This window comes from Siphateles boraxobius, unplaced genomic scaffold (assembly GCF_051911475.1).
Source record: "Siphateles boraxobius isolate OS27281-9 unplaced genomic scaffold, OSU_SipBor_1 1, whole genome shotgun sequence".
In the NCBI taxonomy this organism is placed as follows: Eukaryota; Metazoa; Chordata; class Actinopteri; order Cypriniformes; family Leuciscidae; genus Siphateles; species Siphateles boraxobius.
In genome coordinates this window covers 16,911,336-16,930,344 of record NW_027508699.1, presented here as the reverse complement: position 1 = coordinate 16,930,344, position 19,009 = coordinate 16,911,336, and the positions used below count along the sequence as shown (strand labels likewise).

The window sequence follows — 19,009 nt, the reverse complement described above, 5'->3', positions numbered from 1 at the left end:
TGTTCTAGAAGCAGTTTCACTCGAAATATAACTTTAATCAGTGATATGCATTATCACAGAGTAAAATGATCAGTAAGAAATGCCATATTGCTTTGCTTCTAAACCCTCTATGCTGAATAGATCACTATTTTGCACATGTGAGCATGTATGACAACAAGTTAGACAATAGCAGTATTGTCTCATTTTAGGCATAAAGCCTGTCTTATAAAGAAGCAGAGGTTTAACTCTTTGCTAGCCAGAAATGATCTCATCATCCGCCATCTATTTCCTCTGAAGGATGAATTAATTGTTTGCTAATCTTTCCCTTAATACACATGAGTGAATTAACAGAGTTGATAAATGTGTAAGATAGGACAAATTGTCGCCAAAAACATTCCATGAAATCGGGCCCAGGTTTGCTGCGTTTTTATCTCCTTACACTTGAAAAGGTAATGTTTTGAAAAGAAGGTTAACAAAACTTATTTGGGATTTTGATCAGTAAGGAAGGTACAGCTAAATTGGTTTTCCCAGCAGTCGGGCAGTCCGTCTAGCCACTTATGAGGGAAGAAAGGGGCCGCCAGCAAATATTTTGTCCTTGTAAATTCAAGTAACAGGGTTGACACAAAATCAAACATTTATTGGGGTTGACTAGAAGTTGTTTTCTCATAGACATGTGATGAGCTGAAGTCAGAGAGGCACATGAACAAGCCAAGGCCAACAGAACTGTGGTTACTTACAAATCTTCCAGTTGGTATGATGTTCTTTGCCACAGAGTTACTTAAGACTGAATCTTCACTGGATGGCACACACAAGTGGAACTTCTGACTGAAAGAAAAGCCTTTTTGAGAAGACCTGCTTATATGGAAATTTAAAGATGGGGGAAATTATTCTTTGCATAGTACGGAGAGGCTACTATAAATAGGCCTAAATAAGGCCATAAGTTTTTTTTTCCACTTCACATATAGGCTAGTCAGATCATACTATAAAGAATCAAATTTATTCATTTATAACAAATTATTTATATTAGGCTACAACTGAAAATACATTCCAAATAAATCTGTGTGGGTGATTGTTAGCTAAACACAACTAAACTGAATTAAGATTGTAATCTTATCACATGCACAGCACAGTCTAAAAGAAGTTAAAACAACGCAGACATGTGCAATGACTCAATTACCTGATATAGCAAAATACTAGCCTACATGCAGACGTCTATTAGCGTTTATCAAAAGTTCTAAAAGACGTGCTTGGATTTTGGATTATCTTCATTAAACCGGTACCCGGATAACCATATATGGTTATAAGGTTCGCTTTACGGTGGATGCCCAGCCAGTGACAAAACCCCAAAGTTAAGAAAAAGGGGCGGAGCTACATTCGTGACTCATGACGAGTCTCCTCTGTGGCTGGCAGCGCCAGAGCTGAGAGTTCTAACTCACGTAGGCTACTATAAAAACGGCTCATTAGTGGAAGATTTGATTGACCAACGCTCCTCAGAGGGATACATTGGATTCAATATTTTACGCCTAAATTGCTATCACTAACGATGGAAAGCACGACTGTAATATTTTCGGCACTGGTTCTTGCCTGGCTTACTCTCGTAAACGGATCCCCAGGTAAGAAATCTGGGTTTTATGGATGTTTATTTAAAAAAATAATAATAATAATAATAAAAAAATGTAAACGAATACAAATATAAACTGTTGTACCGTTTACTATGACAGTCTGTAGTATAGTATTGTTTAGTACAGCATGCATGGCGCAGTATAGTAGCCTGAACTGCAGATGAGTAATTTTGTTGTATCTCAAGGTTTGGTTGTAATGGAAACCAGAGAAAGCTGAATGATGTGTCTTATATTGTACTGTTCTGACTGATGTCCTTTGTCTCATTTAGCATCAATGCAAGTGGGCAAGCTTACAAAAGCCAAAAATGTGTCGTGGTCATCTTACAATTTCAAAACAATCCTATCATGGGGACCAAAACCTGTCAATTACACATACACAGTTGAATTCTCAAGGCAAGTAACAGTTAAATAAATATCTTATTTAACCAACATGACTTTGCTTTGGTGTTTCTCTGTATTGTTCATATTAATATTCTTTTGTGATCAACATTCAACACAAAATAATTTAAATGTGTACCATGATCGAAACCCTATGGCATGTGATCCTAACCAACATGTTTTCCTCTTCAGAGTTGGTAAGGACAAACAGAGAAACCCTCACTGCATCAAAACCACTGAGACCGAGTGCGACCTGACCAATGAATTGGACATAAAGGGGGTTTATACCGCTGAAGTGCTCTCAGAGTCCCTGCGCGGGATGACTTCTGACCATGTGGAGCCTCCATACACCAGGTCGAAGACATTCTGCCCTTATAATGACAGTGAGTGTCCAACCATGCATTCTCAACCTGCAAACCAGAATATGCTAGAGTTCAAAAATATTACTTCTTTCATTGAAATTTAACAAATTGATTTAAAGCTGTTGTTCTAATAATTTTTATCTGTTCCTGTAGCTTTAATTGGAAGACCTAAGTTCACGTTGACGATGAGTGAGGACAAAAAGATTGTGCTGATCATACACGACCTCATCACAGCTCTGCACAAAAATGGCAAATCTCTGAACATCCGTGACATCTTTAAGAAAAATCTCAAGTACCAGATTACGTACAACAAGGCTGGAAGCACGGGAAAAGTGAGTGACGGCACGTTTACCAGCCAAAGATACTATTAAAGATTTCATGCCATGTGTTTCTTATTTAAATGCCCACCGACTTTGCAATTCTCACGTTGTTTTGTTTTGTTTACAGAAAATTCGAACTGTGGATGAGAGCAGAGCAGATTTTAGGCTAGATGAGGGTCAGAGTTACTGCTTCAGCGTGGCTGCATATATCCCTTCCCGTAAAGGAGACAAGATGTTCGGAGAGTGGAGCCTCCCCAAGTGCTCGTCACAGGAGCACAAAACCCTTTTTGATGGTAAGTTTTAACAAGACTTCACAATTTTGCCTTTCTGACATTTACGGGGATGTTGCATTCATTTGAGAGACCGAGGAAGGTGACAAAGGGGCATCCAAGTATCCTAAATGATTCAAGTTTGGCTCAAAGATTTAGTTGTCTAGAATTCCTGTGTTTTGGAAAACAGGAAGGTTGTTAAGCATGAAGAGGCCAGCTCAGGGTCAGCTTACAGGGTAGAGGAGGGAGGATGATGATGATGCACTCTGCCATTACTCAGAAACTGACCAGGGAAAGACAGCTGTGCTCAACTGACTTCTAGTTGTGTGGGACTAAATTAAATACTGGGACTAAATTAAATGTATAAATCTATATATTTTTAAAGATTCATTAAATTTGAAAAAAAAAATAAGTTTTTTTCCAAACCTGGAGTTTCCAAACACAATAATTCAAGGTTGATGATGTTTTATCTATTAATTCAGTAAAAATAAATAAAAAATAAACTCACGATTAGATTTGTTAAAAAATAATATATATAATTTTATAAAGTCATTAAATTGAAAGTTTTGTTAAATGGTATTTTAAAGAAAATCCAAACCATTGAAACTAACAATACAAATAGTCGATTTCTATGAACTTGGCACATTTTAAAAAATACAATTTTAAAAGGTGTTTTCCTTTTCTTTAACGTGGACACTTATTTATCACTGAACCTTTATACAAACTAGCATAGAACCCAACCGTTCGAGAACTAGATTTGAGCAATAACTTAAATTCTGTGTCAGATTGGCATTTTAAACGGCCAAAATGCCATATAGCTAAGCTTTCCACTTATTCATTAATAAATTCTAGACTCTGTTGTAATAAATAAAATTCCTATTTTTTTTTTCTTTCTTCATAGAGTATGGACCTGCTGTGATTGGAGGAGGAGCACTCATTATACTGGCCTTGGTAATTGCTGTAATAGTTCTGATTGTGGTGTGCTGTAAACGAGCACAAAGACAAAAAATGATGGTCAAGGAAACCATAGTCTAGAGGAATCCATCATTTCTGCTGATCAAGCTCAGAACGGGATGCACAGCTGGACTGTAACCGTTTTTGCGCTCGGAGGGACCGGTGTGTGCACAGCACACCTGCAGTGCAGCACTGGACTGGTTTCTATGAAACACTAACTCTACACGATATGTTATACATATCAGACTTTTGCTTTGCTTTTATTTTATTTTTATAAACCAATAGAACAGTGTATTAGTTTATTAAACTGCCATATTTATTATTTTCTTTAGAAATACATGTGTAGTAGTTGCTGTGTGTGTATATATATTTTTATCTAGACGGAGAATATTTAATGTGCATAAAATTTATTTTTTTAAATGTAACTGATACTACCTTGAACTTTAAATAAATTATTTATGTTATAAGTTTTTTTTTTTGAGGTAGCAAAACTAAACTCCAGGATTTAGTGGCATCATTGAGTTATGCTGTGTAATGACTTGTGCAAAAGGAGTTGCACAATCAAAAATGAGGAAGAATAGAGCAGAATATGCTTTTTTGGGGCAGAGATTCCTTTTTTGTTTAAACAAAAATCCCCAATAACTCCAAAACTTGGTCAGACTGTGAAACACAATTTGAGAATAAAAAGGATTTTTTTTTCTTTTTGTTTAAACAAAAATCCCAAATGACAAGAAAAGCTTGTGCAACACTATCTGACAATTAAAAGGAACAGACACTTAATATTGCATTCTCGTCTCAGTAGCTCACCCTTGTGGTCAGCTACAGTAAGGAGGAGAAAAGTCTTGTCCTTTTCTACTAAAGACTTTGACCTGAAATAAAGTGAAATGCAAACACTTGTGCATATGTGAATGTCAAAACCAAATAAGTATAAAACAACAACAAAAAAACCTTTAAATTCCAGGTTTCTTTTAAAATAATCACACAGATTTCATTGTATGTTTTGTAATTCAGTGACACATGTCTGTAAGGCACTATGTATACACGTATATAAATATCCAATAGGTTCTCAAACATATATTAAGCTTCATTATATCTTCAAATGAATTTTCCATAAAATGAAATTCAGAAAGACAGCTCATTACACTCACATAATACAGTTTCCATGGTGTTATGATGAACTCATTATTGTACCAGTGGCATGCATCAGTGTTATTTCCAAACATAAATCAAGTATCAACAACAAATATCACTAATTTATAATACAAATGCTTGATTTTTAAAAAGGATATCAAACCCAGTTTTATTCCTTACCACAGATAACCTCTCCCTGAGAGATCTTTATCCACAGTTACAATCCTTTCCCTCAGAAGAAGAAAAGCAGTTATATTTAACATCTTATAATATAAAGAGAACTCCAGAATATTGCTTCAGATCCACATTTAGTACCAATAGACCTCATTCATAACACGAGCAGAGCAAATTTCTGCGTAAAACCATTCTTGCAGAAATTTTCACCAGCAATAATTTAACCGAAAAAACTTTGTGAATGATTTACGCAAAGATTTGCTCACGAGTAAGGCCCAAAGTTATTATTATGATCCAAACTCCACAGTTTCCTTTGAGATGGATTTAAACTCGTAGTTTCCTCTTCCATCCATCTGCAAGTAATACTGTAGAAAAGAGAAACAATGAGTTTTAAGACACATTACTCCTTCACTTTACCTTTATTTTCTAATGAATCCTGACAACTTAATGATGAAAGACAAGATTGTACCTTGTGATGCTTCCATAGTGATTTCCTATGGGAGACTGTGAACAGTGTGATGCCGACCTAAAGGAGAAAACAGATGATTCCAGCTGAGCACAGGGAGACAGATGTTCCTGATGGAAACTCCCACAGGAACAAAAAAAACACATTCCTGACTTCCTCACTTCAGTCACAGAAAATGAGCATGGTGGGGTGACCACTTGCTGGCCCACTGTACATAACCCCCCCCCCCCCCAAACATTTTTGCATTCACTGTGAATAAGATGATGACATCTGACTACCTTTCGACAGTGGCTGTAGATGAAGTCCTCCACATCAACGCTTACAGCACTGGTGCACTCATCCAGAATAGCAAACTGGGGCTTGTGATAGAACAGACGAGCCATCTGTGCAATTCAATATAGAGTTAAGTTCCTCATGAAGTTCCTTAAGATATGAAAATTTGGGCTTTCTGATCTTATACAAGCCACATTAATATCTGTCTCTGTCTCACCCTAAAGAGTGTGATGTTTCAGTTTTAAGTCACCATGATATCAAAATTGAAAAATCTTTTTTTTAAATTTTTTTTTTATAAATTATTTATATTTCACAGATTCTTTTTTATGCATTTGTTCTCATAATCTTTAATCAAAATAACTTCCCCTCCCTCTTGCAGCAACATATCATCTCGTATGTAGGGCGGGACAACCTGTCACTCACATGACATCAGAGCAATAGCAAACCACAACCATCCAATAAATTCCCCATGGAAAAATCAATTCCTGCCCTACATTTTGTCTTGTTCGAAAAGCTGTTTCACTCGAATATACATCACAATAAGGAAGAAAAGAGGAAAGACTATGGCAAATTCCATTTCATGCTGACTTTAAAAAATAGATAATGCAAGAATTAGAGCTTACAGCCATCCTCTGCTTCTCTCCGCCACTGAGGACATCCATCCAGTCCTGCACACTCTCCCAGGTGCCTTCTCTGTCCAGGATATGTCCCAGCTGGACATTGTCCAGATATTCCTTAAGCACCTGACCACAATTACACAATATATAATAACAGTAACACTATAGTTTACTATTCAAGCACATTACTTATAGGAACAGTTCACCCAATAATTAAAATTTTTCTCAATATTTATTCACTCAAAACTTTTTGTCCTTCTGAGAAGACATTTGGCAGAATGTCTAAATTCATTGTTCCGTTTCATAAAACGAAACTTGACTGTCAAGCTCCAAAAAGAAGATCATAAAAATAGTCTATATGATTTTTGCACTATATTCCAAGTCTTTTTGAATTCATATGATAGTGTTGTTTGAGAAGCAAATTTAAAATACAAAGTGCATGCACACATTTTATGCTGCTTTCTGTACTTTTTGGAGCTTCAATCAACATGTGGGTGTATAAATAATGACAGAACTTTTATTTTTAAGTACGTTACTGTTTTAAAGTGACAGTTCACTCAACAATCTAAAGTCTAAACCCGCAAGTCTTTTGTTAATTTTCAAAACACAAGTGAAGATATTTTTAATGAAATCTGGGAGATTTCTCTCCCTCCATTCAAAGTCTATTACTCCAAAACGTTTGACACTACAAAAAGTTAATAAGGAGATCGTAAAAGTTGTCTATATGAATCAAGCAGTTCAAGTCTTCTGAAGACACGACCGTTTTATATTATGAATAGATTTAATATATAAACAATTGATCAACGCACATACCTAGAGCACATCAAACATGTTCAACAGGAGTTCAAATGAGAACAAACCTCATTGGTTCTCACACGTCAAGCAAGTACATTTGAGCTTCCGTTCTCGATGTTTGTGCATTATTCATCAATGTTTATATGTGAATAAAAGTCAAATTGAATTTGTTCATCATATAAAACGATCATGTCTTTTTTGAAGACTTGGATTAAACCGTTTGATTTATATGGATTTCTTTTGTCATCTCTTTTCTTTTATAATCTCCTTAAAGCAACAAAGTTTTGATGGAATGGACTTTCAGTGGAGGGACAGAAATCTCTTTGATTTCATAAAAAAATATCTTTATTTGTGTTTTGAAGATAAACAAATGTCTTATGGATTTTGAATAACATCAGGGTGAGTAAATGACGACAGAGTTTTCATTTATGGTCGAACTAACCCTTTATCACATAACATCTAATTTTGCTGTCTATTTGATTATAAAACTCACCCGATCAGATGTTCCTTTCTTCTTTTGGTCTTCATGTGTGTCAGGATAGATCACCTGATCTCTGAGGGAACCCAGTGTCATGTAGGGCCTCTAAAGAAAAATACAAACAAATGAACCTGGAAACTTTATAGGAGAACATTTTCACATTAAACCTGCTGGCATGAAAGACCTCAGTGTGAAAATGCCCACCTGAGGAACATAGAAGAGCTTCCCTCTCTCTGGTTTTGTGAGCTGTCCTCCATACAAAGGCCACAGCTTGGGAAGCAAAGAAAGACAATGAAAGTTAACAACAACAAAAATCACTGAGGTTTCTAAAGACACATAATTCTGCTGAAGAACAACTCTGACCTCTCCCAGCACCCTGAAGAGGGAACTCTTCCCACAGCCGTTGGGCCCACAGACCAACACATTTGTCCCAGATGACACCTTAATGTAAGGAGGGAAGATGGTAATTACCAAAACCAGATTGCAAAACCCTGTTATACAATCTAAATAACAAATTTAGACTAAAAAACATTTTATTTATGGAGAAGTAACCTCAAAAGACAAGTCACGGATGAGAATGTCTCCATTGGGCGTCGCTAAAGGTACGTGTTCAAACCTGTGGATGATAGGGTACAGCTTAAATTGCAACACTGGTCAGACACGACGTCTAGTCGTCTACATTCAGAAAAATAAACAAATAGGTCTTTGGAACTGAGGATTACACAAACGCATAAATGCTAAGTAGCTAACTATGATGGGTTGACTGATGTTTTGTTTAGTTTTTTACGTAACTTACTTGATAATGTTGTCTGCGATGATGATTTCACCTTTCCCAGGGATAAGAGGGTGTTTCTCTACTGCTGCATCTGTGAATTTTTTTTATATATATAGTTATATGTATAAAATTCAAGCCTATATATATATATATATATATATATATATATATATATATATATACACACACACCGTATATATATATAAAATATACACACACACACAGTATATATATATATATATATATATATATACCGTATATATATATATATATATATATATATATATATATATATAATATACATACACACACACACCAAGACAGCATTTATTTAATTAAAAATACAAAACACCACCAGTAATATTGTAAAATATTATTAAAATTTAAAATGATTTTAAGTGTCACATGATCTTTCAGAAATCATTCTAATATGATGATTTGCTGCTGAAGAAATGTTTATTATTATTATTATCAATGTTGAAAACAGTTTCAGTTTTAGGATTCTTTGATGAATAGAGAGTTCAAAAGAACAGCATTTATGTGAAATAGAAAGCTTTCGTAACATTATTGGGGTCAGAAGTATTTTTTTTTTTTTAAACTTTAATCTTAATTTTTAAAAAAAGTTTTAAAAAGTTTTAAAAAGATTAAACTTTTAATCTTAATATAAAAGTTCAAAATCCTAAATCCTTTTATTCAGCAAGGATGCATTTAATTGACCAAGTTACAGTAAAGACATTAATAATGTTCTAAAATATTCTATTTCAAATGAATGAAATAGAACTTTCTATTAATGAAAGAATCCTGAAAAACAAATTGTACATAACTGTTTTCAACATTGATAATAACAATAATTGTTTTTTGAGCATCAAATTAGCATATTAGAATGATTTCTGAACGATCATGTGACACTGAAGACTGGAGTAATGATGCTGGAAATTCAGCTTTGCATCACAGGAATGAATAAATTACATTTTAAAATGTCAAAATAGAAATTTTCAATTTGAATAATATTTCACAATATTACTGTTTTACTCTATTTCTGATCAAATAAATGCAGCCTTGGTGAGCATTTTACTGCAAATTAGCATTTGAACGGTATTATTAGTTTACAATTCATTGTGACACCTCTATGTCACAAATTCATAAAATGCTTCAAAACAAAACAAAAAACACCACGCACAATAATCCAGACCTTTGATTTGCTGTGTAATCATGGTCCGTTCATATCTGCCGGAATTCAGATCCTTAAGGACATCCTGAATTTCGGTGATTCGTGCAGTGAACCTAATAAAATGATTCAGATTCCACATTAACACATTTATACTCAAGCAGATAAATGACAGACTGGCAAGTGTAGAGATGATGGATGGCATGAGGACCAAGCAATGAATGAATGTACTGGAGGCAGAGCACTCACCCGGACAGTCTGGTCATCTCTCTGCCTGCCAGGACGATCCTTCCCAGGGCCTGTGACAAACTTATTAACATCCGCCCACTCTGGTAGTAGTCCTGCAGCGGAAAACAAACAGAGAAGAACTTCTATCTTCTGTGCAAACAATAAAGCAATTTTCCAAAGACAATTAAATCTGGAGTAATCACACAAGCAATTTATTATCTGGATTTCTTTGTCTGTGTTCATTCATACTCACTTCCAGTCGCTCAGCGTAAGAGCTGTTCAGATGCCGTCGGTTTGTGAGGTCCAGGAACGACCGACTGATAACCAGGTAACCCACCACCATGGCTATGTCTAGAGAATCATCAGAAAATGTGTCTCCCATGAAAGATTCTTTAAATTTATCTGAATGATCCTTTCATACTAGGGCCTGTATTAAAAATACTCTACGTAAGTAAGTCTACTTTTAAAGTCAGCATTGCCATTTTCAGCCTATTTTACTTTCATAATGTGACATATTTCCAAGTGAAATATTTAAAAAAAGAAAAAGAAAAATGGATCCAGACCTGAATTTGACTTTGATCAAATTTGGATTGAGGTTTAGAAAGAAATTATTTGGACAAATTAATTGCTCACAATAAGATCTGAAACATGCATTAAACATTACAAAGGGCCAAATTTGATCCATGTTGACCTTATTGAAGTTTAATTTTGATTCTGCTGCCACCTTCAGTAGTAGGCTATTTCTGCTTACATTTGGCTATGATGCTGTCCACGACACCCATTGAGAAACGAAAGTGTATGAAGCGATTCAAGTGGTCCACCTAAATAAACAAGTAGTCCGATTGAAAGATTCACTAACATGGTGTATGGATTAGATAACGGATATCAAAGCTATTTTTATTTTCCTCACCAGTTTTTGAAAGGATCCAATAATGGTTTGTTTTTCTCTCCTGTTGCCATTGTAGAATGCAATCTCCTCACTGAAATATGGAGAAATCATGCGTTTTTCTTCAAAAATTACCTCAGGAGACAAACAGCCAGACAAAGAGATGGAGGCCCATAGGTATACCTGTTAGTGATGAGACGAGAGTTGACATATCTGTACTCCCCCTCATACTTTTGCTCGGTTATGGTCATCTTGCCAATCGGCCTGCGCAGTCTGGTCAGGATCAGACCGGAGAACAACAGATAGCTCAGCAAACAAGCAGGGCCCTGCAGAGGAGCAGGAAGATGCTTCAAACACCGTGGGGACTGAGGCACTAAAATTAATAATGAATCACACCCAACACTGTTTACCGGCTGAGTAATTAATTACCGTAATTTAACGGTATCCCTCGAAAAAATAAAGTAAGGGATTTCTCTTATTTTTTCTGTTACTTAATTACAGTTACTTCGGTTATAATTGCATGAAATACCGTAAAGACTGTAGAAAAATTCTATTTAAAACCATAGCAGAATTAAAATCATATTTTAATGTCTAGGGTTAAAAAGTAGCTTTAAATGTAACTTTCTTCCTTTAAAAACTTAGGTCAGTTCAAGAATAATTTATGCAATTTTATATTATTTATTTGGATGTTTTATTTTCATGTCTATCCTTGTATCCTTGGTCGAGTCTAATATGGGATCTAGGAAGTAAATAGAAATAAGTAATGCAATACATTTTAGAGAGAGTAATTAGAACAGTAATCTAAAGCCCCATTCGGATGGGACTAGTTTTCTAAACCACGTTTGAGTTACAATTCTTATCACTCGACGTCTGTGATTTCACATACCGATTCGACTAACATCTCCGTGTTTATTACAGAGGTGGGAGTGTGTGTTTTCTAGACGTGGGCATTCCAGAAGGTCATGTGCTGTGCTTACGTGCATCACCTATGACGTATATATGTCTTAAGTTATTATTTATTGATATAATTTTAATTTATTTGAAAACTCTATTTAAGTAAACTTCACAAGTTTATAGAAGTGGCTGTTTATAATAAACCCACATAAGTGAGCAGCGAAATCTAGACAAGCATCTTACTCTTACCTGACACTGATATTAAAATGGGAAGTCTTTGCAGTTTTTGGCTCTATTTATTAATTTTATAATCTTATTTATTCTTCGAATACCATCCATATTGAAATGAAAGCATGCTGAACTGAAGATTGGTGTGCAAACGGTAGCTCAGGTAGGTCAAAAAACACACGAGGAGAAGTGTTAGGATAATACAACATCAGCAATCACAGACATTCGCATTCAGACGGGATTAGCATTACCTGAGATCATTTTTCCACATCTTTTTCCAGAAGGTAAAAGTCACCGTAATCTTTATTGACATTGTCGGTAATGATTACAGAGATGGCAGATTCGGACGGGACTAAAATCACTGAGAAGCCCTGGTAATAATTGACCCTTCGCTAAGCCCCGCCCTCCCTAGTTACTGTCGCTACGCCTGTCAAGCTTTCGCGCCTGGCACGTCTATTATAGTGTGTATGCACCGGTGTCAGACATTCCCAATGAGATAATTAGTCATTTTTGGCGAACATGTGAAATATCTGAGAGAGCAAGACAGAAGGGACTGCAGTATGCATTCGAGGTATATATCCACGATATAATATGCAACCGATTAGAGAATAATTTAATAAAAAATTGAATCTAAAGCCTAGTCCCAGCGCAAGCAGCAGCGCCTCATACGCTGACCATTCACATGGGAAACACACAAATTGAGGAACAGCTATGTTCGTGCACAGCAGGGTAAGTGAAATGTGAAAAAATCTAATAATTATAAATCAAACAGTTTATCCATAAATCTTGTGGAATAACACTAACACCTGGAGAGCCGCGATCGGATTGGGTTAAAGTTACTCAGTCATGGGTAATGTTAGTAGGCCGTCGATTAACAAAATGCTGAAATATATTTTAAAGTATTTCAGTGAGCCTCCGTCTTGTCTTTAATCGTCTTATTTTACGTTAAAATAAATGCATTATGAACAAAGAACCGTCATTATTTCCAACTTCCAAGCAATAGGTGTTTTTGTTAATCCTGTGGACATGTAGTTGTGAATGGGGTCTCCCACACTGCTGGATCCACGCACATCATTTCTCCCCTTGGCTTTTAAATTTAAGGGAAGCAAAAAAAGTCCATCCAAACTTTTAGGATACCGGGTATCAGATTTGTTACCCGGTTATTATCATTTGTTATCATGTTTCCCTCGCTCGAAAGCTTGCCAGACCTCCTGCGCCTAGTTACGGTTGCTAAGACACAATTGGCCAGTGGCGGTTTTCGGGCGTGGCTTAGCGAAGGGTCATTTACTTTATCCCACCTACTCCATGTAAAATCCGGTCCGAATATGGCTTAAAGGGATAGTTCACCCAAAAATTTAAATTCTGTCAGTATTTACTCACCCTCATGTTGTTCCAACCCCATAAGACATTCATTCATCTTCGGAACACGAATTAAGATATTTTTGATGAAATATGAGAGCTGGATCACTCCACCATACTAGTCCTTAGGCTTCTTCGGGGATTGAAACTTGCCAGCCTCGAAAAGTTATTAAAGACATTGTTAAAATAGTCCAAGTGACTACAGTGGCTCAAACTTAAGTTCGACCATTTCAAAGGGACACCTCTGTAACCGCGTATCCGGTAGCTTCTTTAAATACCGCTCACGGTCCTCGGCCGGCAAAGAGAGTGTGTATGTTTGTGCCATTTTTGCTATCAAGAAACTTTGCAGTTCTAGAGCGAGTTCTATTCTCAGAGGAATCCGTTTGTTTTCCCCCAAAAAGGGGCGTTACCCTTCGATGACGCAAAAGTAGCGTTGGTCTATTATACTAGTGAACTGACTCGAGGCCGACAGAGAAGGAAATGAATAGTTGAAATAAAGTATTATTTCTTAAAAAATATTCTCGTCACTTGATAATCTTAAGATTGAGCCACTGTAGTCACTTGGACTATTTTAATGATGTAATAACTTTTCGAGGCTGGCAAGTTTCAATCCCTGAAGAAGCCTATGGACTAGTATGGAGGAGTGATCCAGGTCTCAGATTTCATCAAAAATATCTTAATTCGTGTTCCGAAGATGAAAGAAGGTCTTACGGGGTTGGAACAACATGAGGGTGAGTAATTACTGACAGAATTTAGATTTTTTGGGTGAACTATCCCTTTAATATACTGTTGAAGATGTAATTATTAGCTAGTAATTCATTACTTTTTAATTAGTACCTTACACAACACTGCTGGTAAATTAAAACTGACACTTACAAGAGTACCAATGGCTGTGTTGAGTTTGCAGATGTAGATTAATATGTCTAGTAGTGGCTGGAGGAAAAAGAAAAAGAATCAGGAAGTGTCAAACTGAAGACATCTTAATATATGGTTCAGAATGACCAAGAATGTGTTCTTTTTTGCTGTAACAGAGTGAGTACTGCTCTGTGTTACCTTGCTAACATTGGAATAGAGGTCCACCACACTGTTACAGAACTTCTCCACATCTTGGGTTATCAGCTGGTCAGGGTTGGCAATGCGGTTGTCTAAGTTGCCAATCTGATAGTATGTGAACCCCCTATTGTAAGATATAGTGTTGTAAAACATACAGGAGTGCTTTTCTAGTGAAAACTTACACTTATAATAGTTATTTTCAAAAGTAATGCTTTATAATATTGCGTTACTCTCCCCAAAACTTAACTAATTACGTTACTTAGTTACTTTTTGGAAAGTGAAACTGAATTTTGAATGGCACAACCCTGATTTCTGTATTTGACTGTATAAGGGAAAATGCTAATAGAGTTAACTAACAATGGATATGAAGAGAAAATTGACAGAACAGAAATATGATAAGGCTGGATTCAATTTAAGCATCATTCACCAGTTGACGAAAATAACTTACGTCAGGTAGTCATTGTAAAGTTGATTGGTCAGTCTTACTCTGAAGCACAGCTTCAGTTGGTCGAGTCCCAGCTTTAAGAAGTTATTCACTAGAGAAATCTGTCACACAAAAAGACTTACAAACATTTTTCTCAAATAAATCTGTATGAAATACATAGTCAAGGAAAAAACAACAGGTACTAAAATATGAAAATACATTACCTTTAAATAATGCATAATTACCCTGTTTATTACATGTTAACTACATTTTAATAACATTTTATAGAACAAAGGATCTATGCTATGATCACTTTATTAAAAAATAGCCTAAAATATTTAATACTGAATTAAACATTATATTATCATATAAATTATATGGATAATGGCTTGTCAAGCTAATTTGGACACAGTTAAAATTGGACAAAGTTTAAAATTGTGCAAAGTTTAGTCCACTTACAAAAGGCATGACTGTGATAAAGTTGACCAAGTATCTTTTGAAAGCAGTTGTCGAGCGTCCAATAATTGCACTGCAAACCACACACACACACACACTGAATAACAGTCATTGAGTGCGTGTAGTTGGTACACATTACAAGAAAAACAGGACAGACAGCATTTAAGTGATCAGGCATGTTCTGCTGGCAACGGCACACAGATGTACTCATACCACTGAGAAACGCACCGAAGTACAAATACAACAAATATAGGAAAAACTCTAATAAACATTCACAATCCTTTCAAGATCAGATGAGATGAGTATACAAAAACATCTCCTAATGTTAAGGAATAATTTATGAAGTACAAAAAATAATGGGATATTGGATCTAATATTTTCATACCTCTCAATCATGGTCCCATTACGGATCACCCAGACATCGCAGTAGGTTCTGGCCATGAGCATGGCAGCAATCAGAAGCAAATATCCTGACTAGGATAGAAAACAACCAATAATGCAGCTCTAGCCTATGTAAAAAGTATTTTACCTAGACCACACAGCCAGTGGAAACAAAAAATAAATAGGCTACATAATAGAAAAAATACTTAGCCTAACGCTACCTCTTTGCAAAGGGTCTCTGGCAGCAGGATTTTCATGATATGACAAATGCGCCTGAAGAAAACCTTGTCCACAGCAGCCTTGTTTGTCTTTCTATCCTTCTGTAAGAAAAAAGTAATATTTATATATATATATATATACATGCACACATATACACATACACTACAAACTCCGATCTTAGTTAGATAAAGAATACTACTTAGATTTAGACTAAAGAATATACTTACATCATTGTCCAACAGTGGTTTTGATGCCCCTTTCTCTCTATAAATGAACACGTGGGTAAAGCACATTTCAATGTAAGTAAGAGACATTAACGTCTGAATAAATGAATGCGTCCCATGTCAATGATGTTTCAATGTCGAAAAGGTTATCGGACACTAGGTAAATAACTAGCAAACGGCAAAAGAAGCAATTATCTTACCCATTATTTTCCGAAGATAGTCTTTGTTTAATTACGTACACGGCGAACAGCACAGCACCTGCGACGGAGAAATTGCCGGCTGTTAGATGCTTACTAACAGCCGCCATGTTCACTATAAAAACCAATCAGGAAGCGACGGCGGGCAACGAAGGACCCACGCAGTGGATTTCCTCCTGTGTTTCTTCACAGCACGACTGTTAACTGAGAGCTCCTATAGGTGTAGACATGCCTAAGAACACACACATACGCACACCTTACAATTATCTCACACACACACACACACACACACACACACACACACACACACACACACACACACACACACACACACACACACACACACACACACACACACACACACACACACGGATGTACAGGCTATAGTGAAACGTTTAGCCGCAAGGTGTCGGCAGAATCACGTCTTTCTCCATAGGCGCAATCATTTATTTTGCTTCATTTTTGGTACGTACGTACATTTTTGTTTTAGATAGGTTTTCCCCCTTTATTGTGATGTAGCCTATCAATAATCAGAATATACTTTAATTTCACCATTACACCCACCATTTCCAATTATAATTCAATCTAGCTTTTCGTGCCAAGAGTATTTAAACCGTATTGATAATTTATTTTTATTAGAATGTTCAATTTTATGCTTTGTTTTACATTTTTTAAATAAATATAATGTTATTTTATATTGTACATTTATCAGTGTTATTTATTATTATTTAATATTTTCATTATTTCGAAAATCAATTATTTGTTATCCCTTTTACTGCAAATATTTGTTAATTTGTAATTTCGCTTCAGCTTTGCATTAACTGTTGTCTTATATGAAGTGGAACCATAATAACATTATTTAAATATTGGCATTGAATTACTATGTAAAGTTTAAATAAGTTGTAATTTTTCTAATTGTTTTATAAAAAAATAAAAAAATAAAAACCTCTTCGAGTCTTTCTTTTTCTTTTTCCTACTATATGCTGGACCTTTTGACTAGCATATAAACCCTTATTTGATCTCTAACAGAAATAAAACTATTTATTATTTTTCTACACTTCTATCTACATCACTGTTCTACAGTCTCAGAACAGCACATGTAATTTTGACGAGGAAAACAAGCGGATTGTTTAGGGCACTCCCCAGCCAATAGGAAGTTTGCTTTGAGGTCATGTGAGTAAGTTTTGAGGCAGTCAGTCAGTCACTCAGACTCAGTAAGTTTTTCACTCGTCAGTTGTGATGTGAAGAGCGGTCCGTTGGCGAGTATCTCATTTCAGCTGATTTTATGTTTTTACAAAGGATTTACCTTCATAATTCTGCGGTATGATGTTCCTCATGAACTATTCAAGTAAGTGCCACTCGTCTGAGACGCTGTAAACAGCAACCAACTGTTAAAGATTTGTAATTGTGAACTGGTTAGCTAGCAGCGCTAGTGTAACGTTAAACAGCTATGAAGTGGAGAAACAGTTATTGAGAGGAATTAGTTATTGAATTCGGTTCGTCAAATCATATGTGCTCTTTTACAGTCGAAAAATAAAATATCTAAATTATATACAGGATTTTAATAACACAGAAGTGATTTCATGCTGATTCCATGCTTTGTGAAAGAGCCAAACTTTTCAAGCCAAATCAGCATTTAAGTCTGTCTGACATAACGTTAAATCATATAGCTGGTCATACTCCACCCAATGTCCGTGTATTTTCCTCTGTCCATTTCCTCTCATATCACTGAACACTAGCGCGAGGGTTAGTTTTGATTGGCAGGTGTCAAGCCCCTTTTTAAATGATAAAGATCAGTGCATTACTCGCATTCTGCAGCAGACGTGCGTCACGTGTAGACAAAAGCAGTCACGTAAGGTTAATCACAGTGCTCAAGAAAACAGACAGTACGGACACAAAAATGACATGTGAATGAATGTAAGATGCATTTGTAGATAATGGGTCATGTAGTCTGAGGTTTTGTTCCTCTATCATCATAATGATAGTGACGAGCTCGAAGAGAGCACTTTAGGTGCAGGTGCTGGGTTTTAAAATTAAAATTCCTGTTTGCTTTGAAAAGCAACTCTAGATATTTTGATGCATTTATAATATGCCTCGATGTTAACTACCCTTTCAATATGTAAATTAAGAAAAATATGTATTTTAGCTGATGTTTAAAAAAAATACAAACTAAATTCAAATACACAGATCTAAAATCCATCTGCAGCAACCGAATTTAAGGTGTCAAAATTAGTGATAGTTTATGGATTTGAACCTACAACCTTCAGTTACCAGGAGCTTCATTTTTAAAATGTACATGGGATCGGATTTGATTCTAAATTCCATGGATTTCATTCTATGTAAAAGTAAGGAACAAATCAGGATTTATAAAGACAGAAACTGACATGAAAATATTTGTACACATGCCAACTAAAGAGCATGTGCATACAAACCTTTTGCCGCTGTATATACCAGTAATTAAATAAAAAAATGCAAAGATAAATAGGAATATGCGTTAATATAATTATATGTGCAAATGAGCTAAATTTTAACTGCTTTGGGAAAATGATCACAAAAATTGATTCATTAATTATTTAAAAAAAAAAAACCTATAAACACTAATAGTAAAAAGTTTGGAAACAATAAGATTTTTGAAAGAAGTCTCTTTATGCTCATCAAATCTGCATTTATTTGATCAAAATACAGTGAAATATTATTAC

At 35.5% G+C, this 19,009-nt stretch overlaps 3 protein-coding genes across 5 annotated transcripts in view; 2 read left to right on the top strand and 1 right to left on the bottom strand.

Moving 5' to 3' along the window:
* The first annotated feature begins 1,351 nt into the window (after nucleotides 1–1,351).
* Nucleotides 1,352–4,777, top strand: f3b (coagulation factor III, tissue factor b). The gene is made up of 6 exons (XM_077225452.1): nucleotides 1,352–1,592; nucleotides 1,871–1,994; nucleotides 2,172–2,362; nucleotides 2,495–2,673; nucleotides 2,789–2,954; nucleotides 3,832–4,777. Exons 1-6 carry the CDS (start codon nucleotides 1,523–1,525, stop codon nucleotides 3,963–3,965), a joined length of 864 nt encoding a protein of 287 aa, XP_077081567.1. The 5' UTR covers nucleotides 1,352–1,522; the 3' UTR covers nucleotides 3,966–4,777.
* Nucleotides 4,778–4,833: 56 nt separating this feature from the next.
* Nucleotides 4,834–16,698, bottom strand: abcd3b (ATP-binding cassette, sub-family D (ALD), member 3b). 2 transcript variants are annotated; one of them, XM_077225432.1, is made up of 23 exons: nucleotides 16,314–16,698; nucleotides 16,117–16,153; nucleotides 15,892–15,990; nucleotides 15,675–15,763; nucleotides 15,293–15,362; nucleotides 14,858–14,955; nucleotides 14,410–14,533; nucleotides 14,233–14,289; nucleotides 11,059–11,201; nucleotides 10,900–10,969; nucleotides 10,741–10,810; nucleotides 10,243–10,340; nucleotides 10,011–10,102; nucleotides 9,786–9,877; nucleotides 8,615–8,684; nucleotides 8,371–8,434; nucleotides 8,182–8,259; nucleotides 8,023–8,088; nucleotides 7,834–7,923; nucleotides 6,552–6,671; nucleotides 5,934–6,038; nucleotides 5,659–5,715; nucleotides 4,834–5,554 (listed from the first exon to the last, which is right to left on the bottom strand). In XM_077225432.1, the coding sequence occupies exons 1-23, from the start codon at nucleotides 16,418–16,420 to the stop codon at nucleotides 5,477–5,479; spliced, it is 1,974 nt and encodes a 657-aa protein (XP_077081547.1). In that variant the 5' UTR covers nucleotides 16,421–16,698; the 3' UTR covers nucleotides 4,834–5,476. The 2 variants fall into 2 exon arrangements, with proteins under 2 accessions (XP_077081547.1, XP_077081555.1); XM_077225440.1 differs by having other exon boundaries at nucleotides 15,892–15,987; nucleotides 16,314–16,644.
* An 810-nt stretch (nucleotides 16,699–17,508) lies between these two features.
* Nucleotides 17,509–19,009, top strand: part of arhgap29b (Rho GTPase activating protein 29b) — a 46,553-nt gene continuing 45,052 nt past the window's right edge. Inside the window, exon 1 of one of the 2 annotated variants that reach the window (XM_077225395.1) lies at nucleotides 17,509–17,658. The gene's annotated coding sequence lies outside the window, so the exon portion shown is untranslated. The remainder of the gene's footprint in view (nucleotides 17,659–19,009) is intronic. The other variant, XM_077225413.1, reaches the window with a different exon arrangement.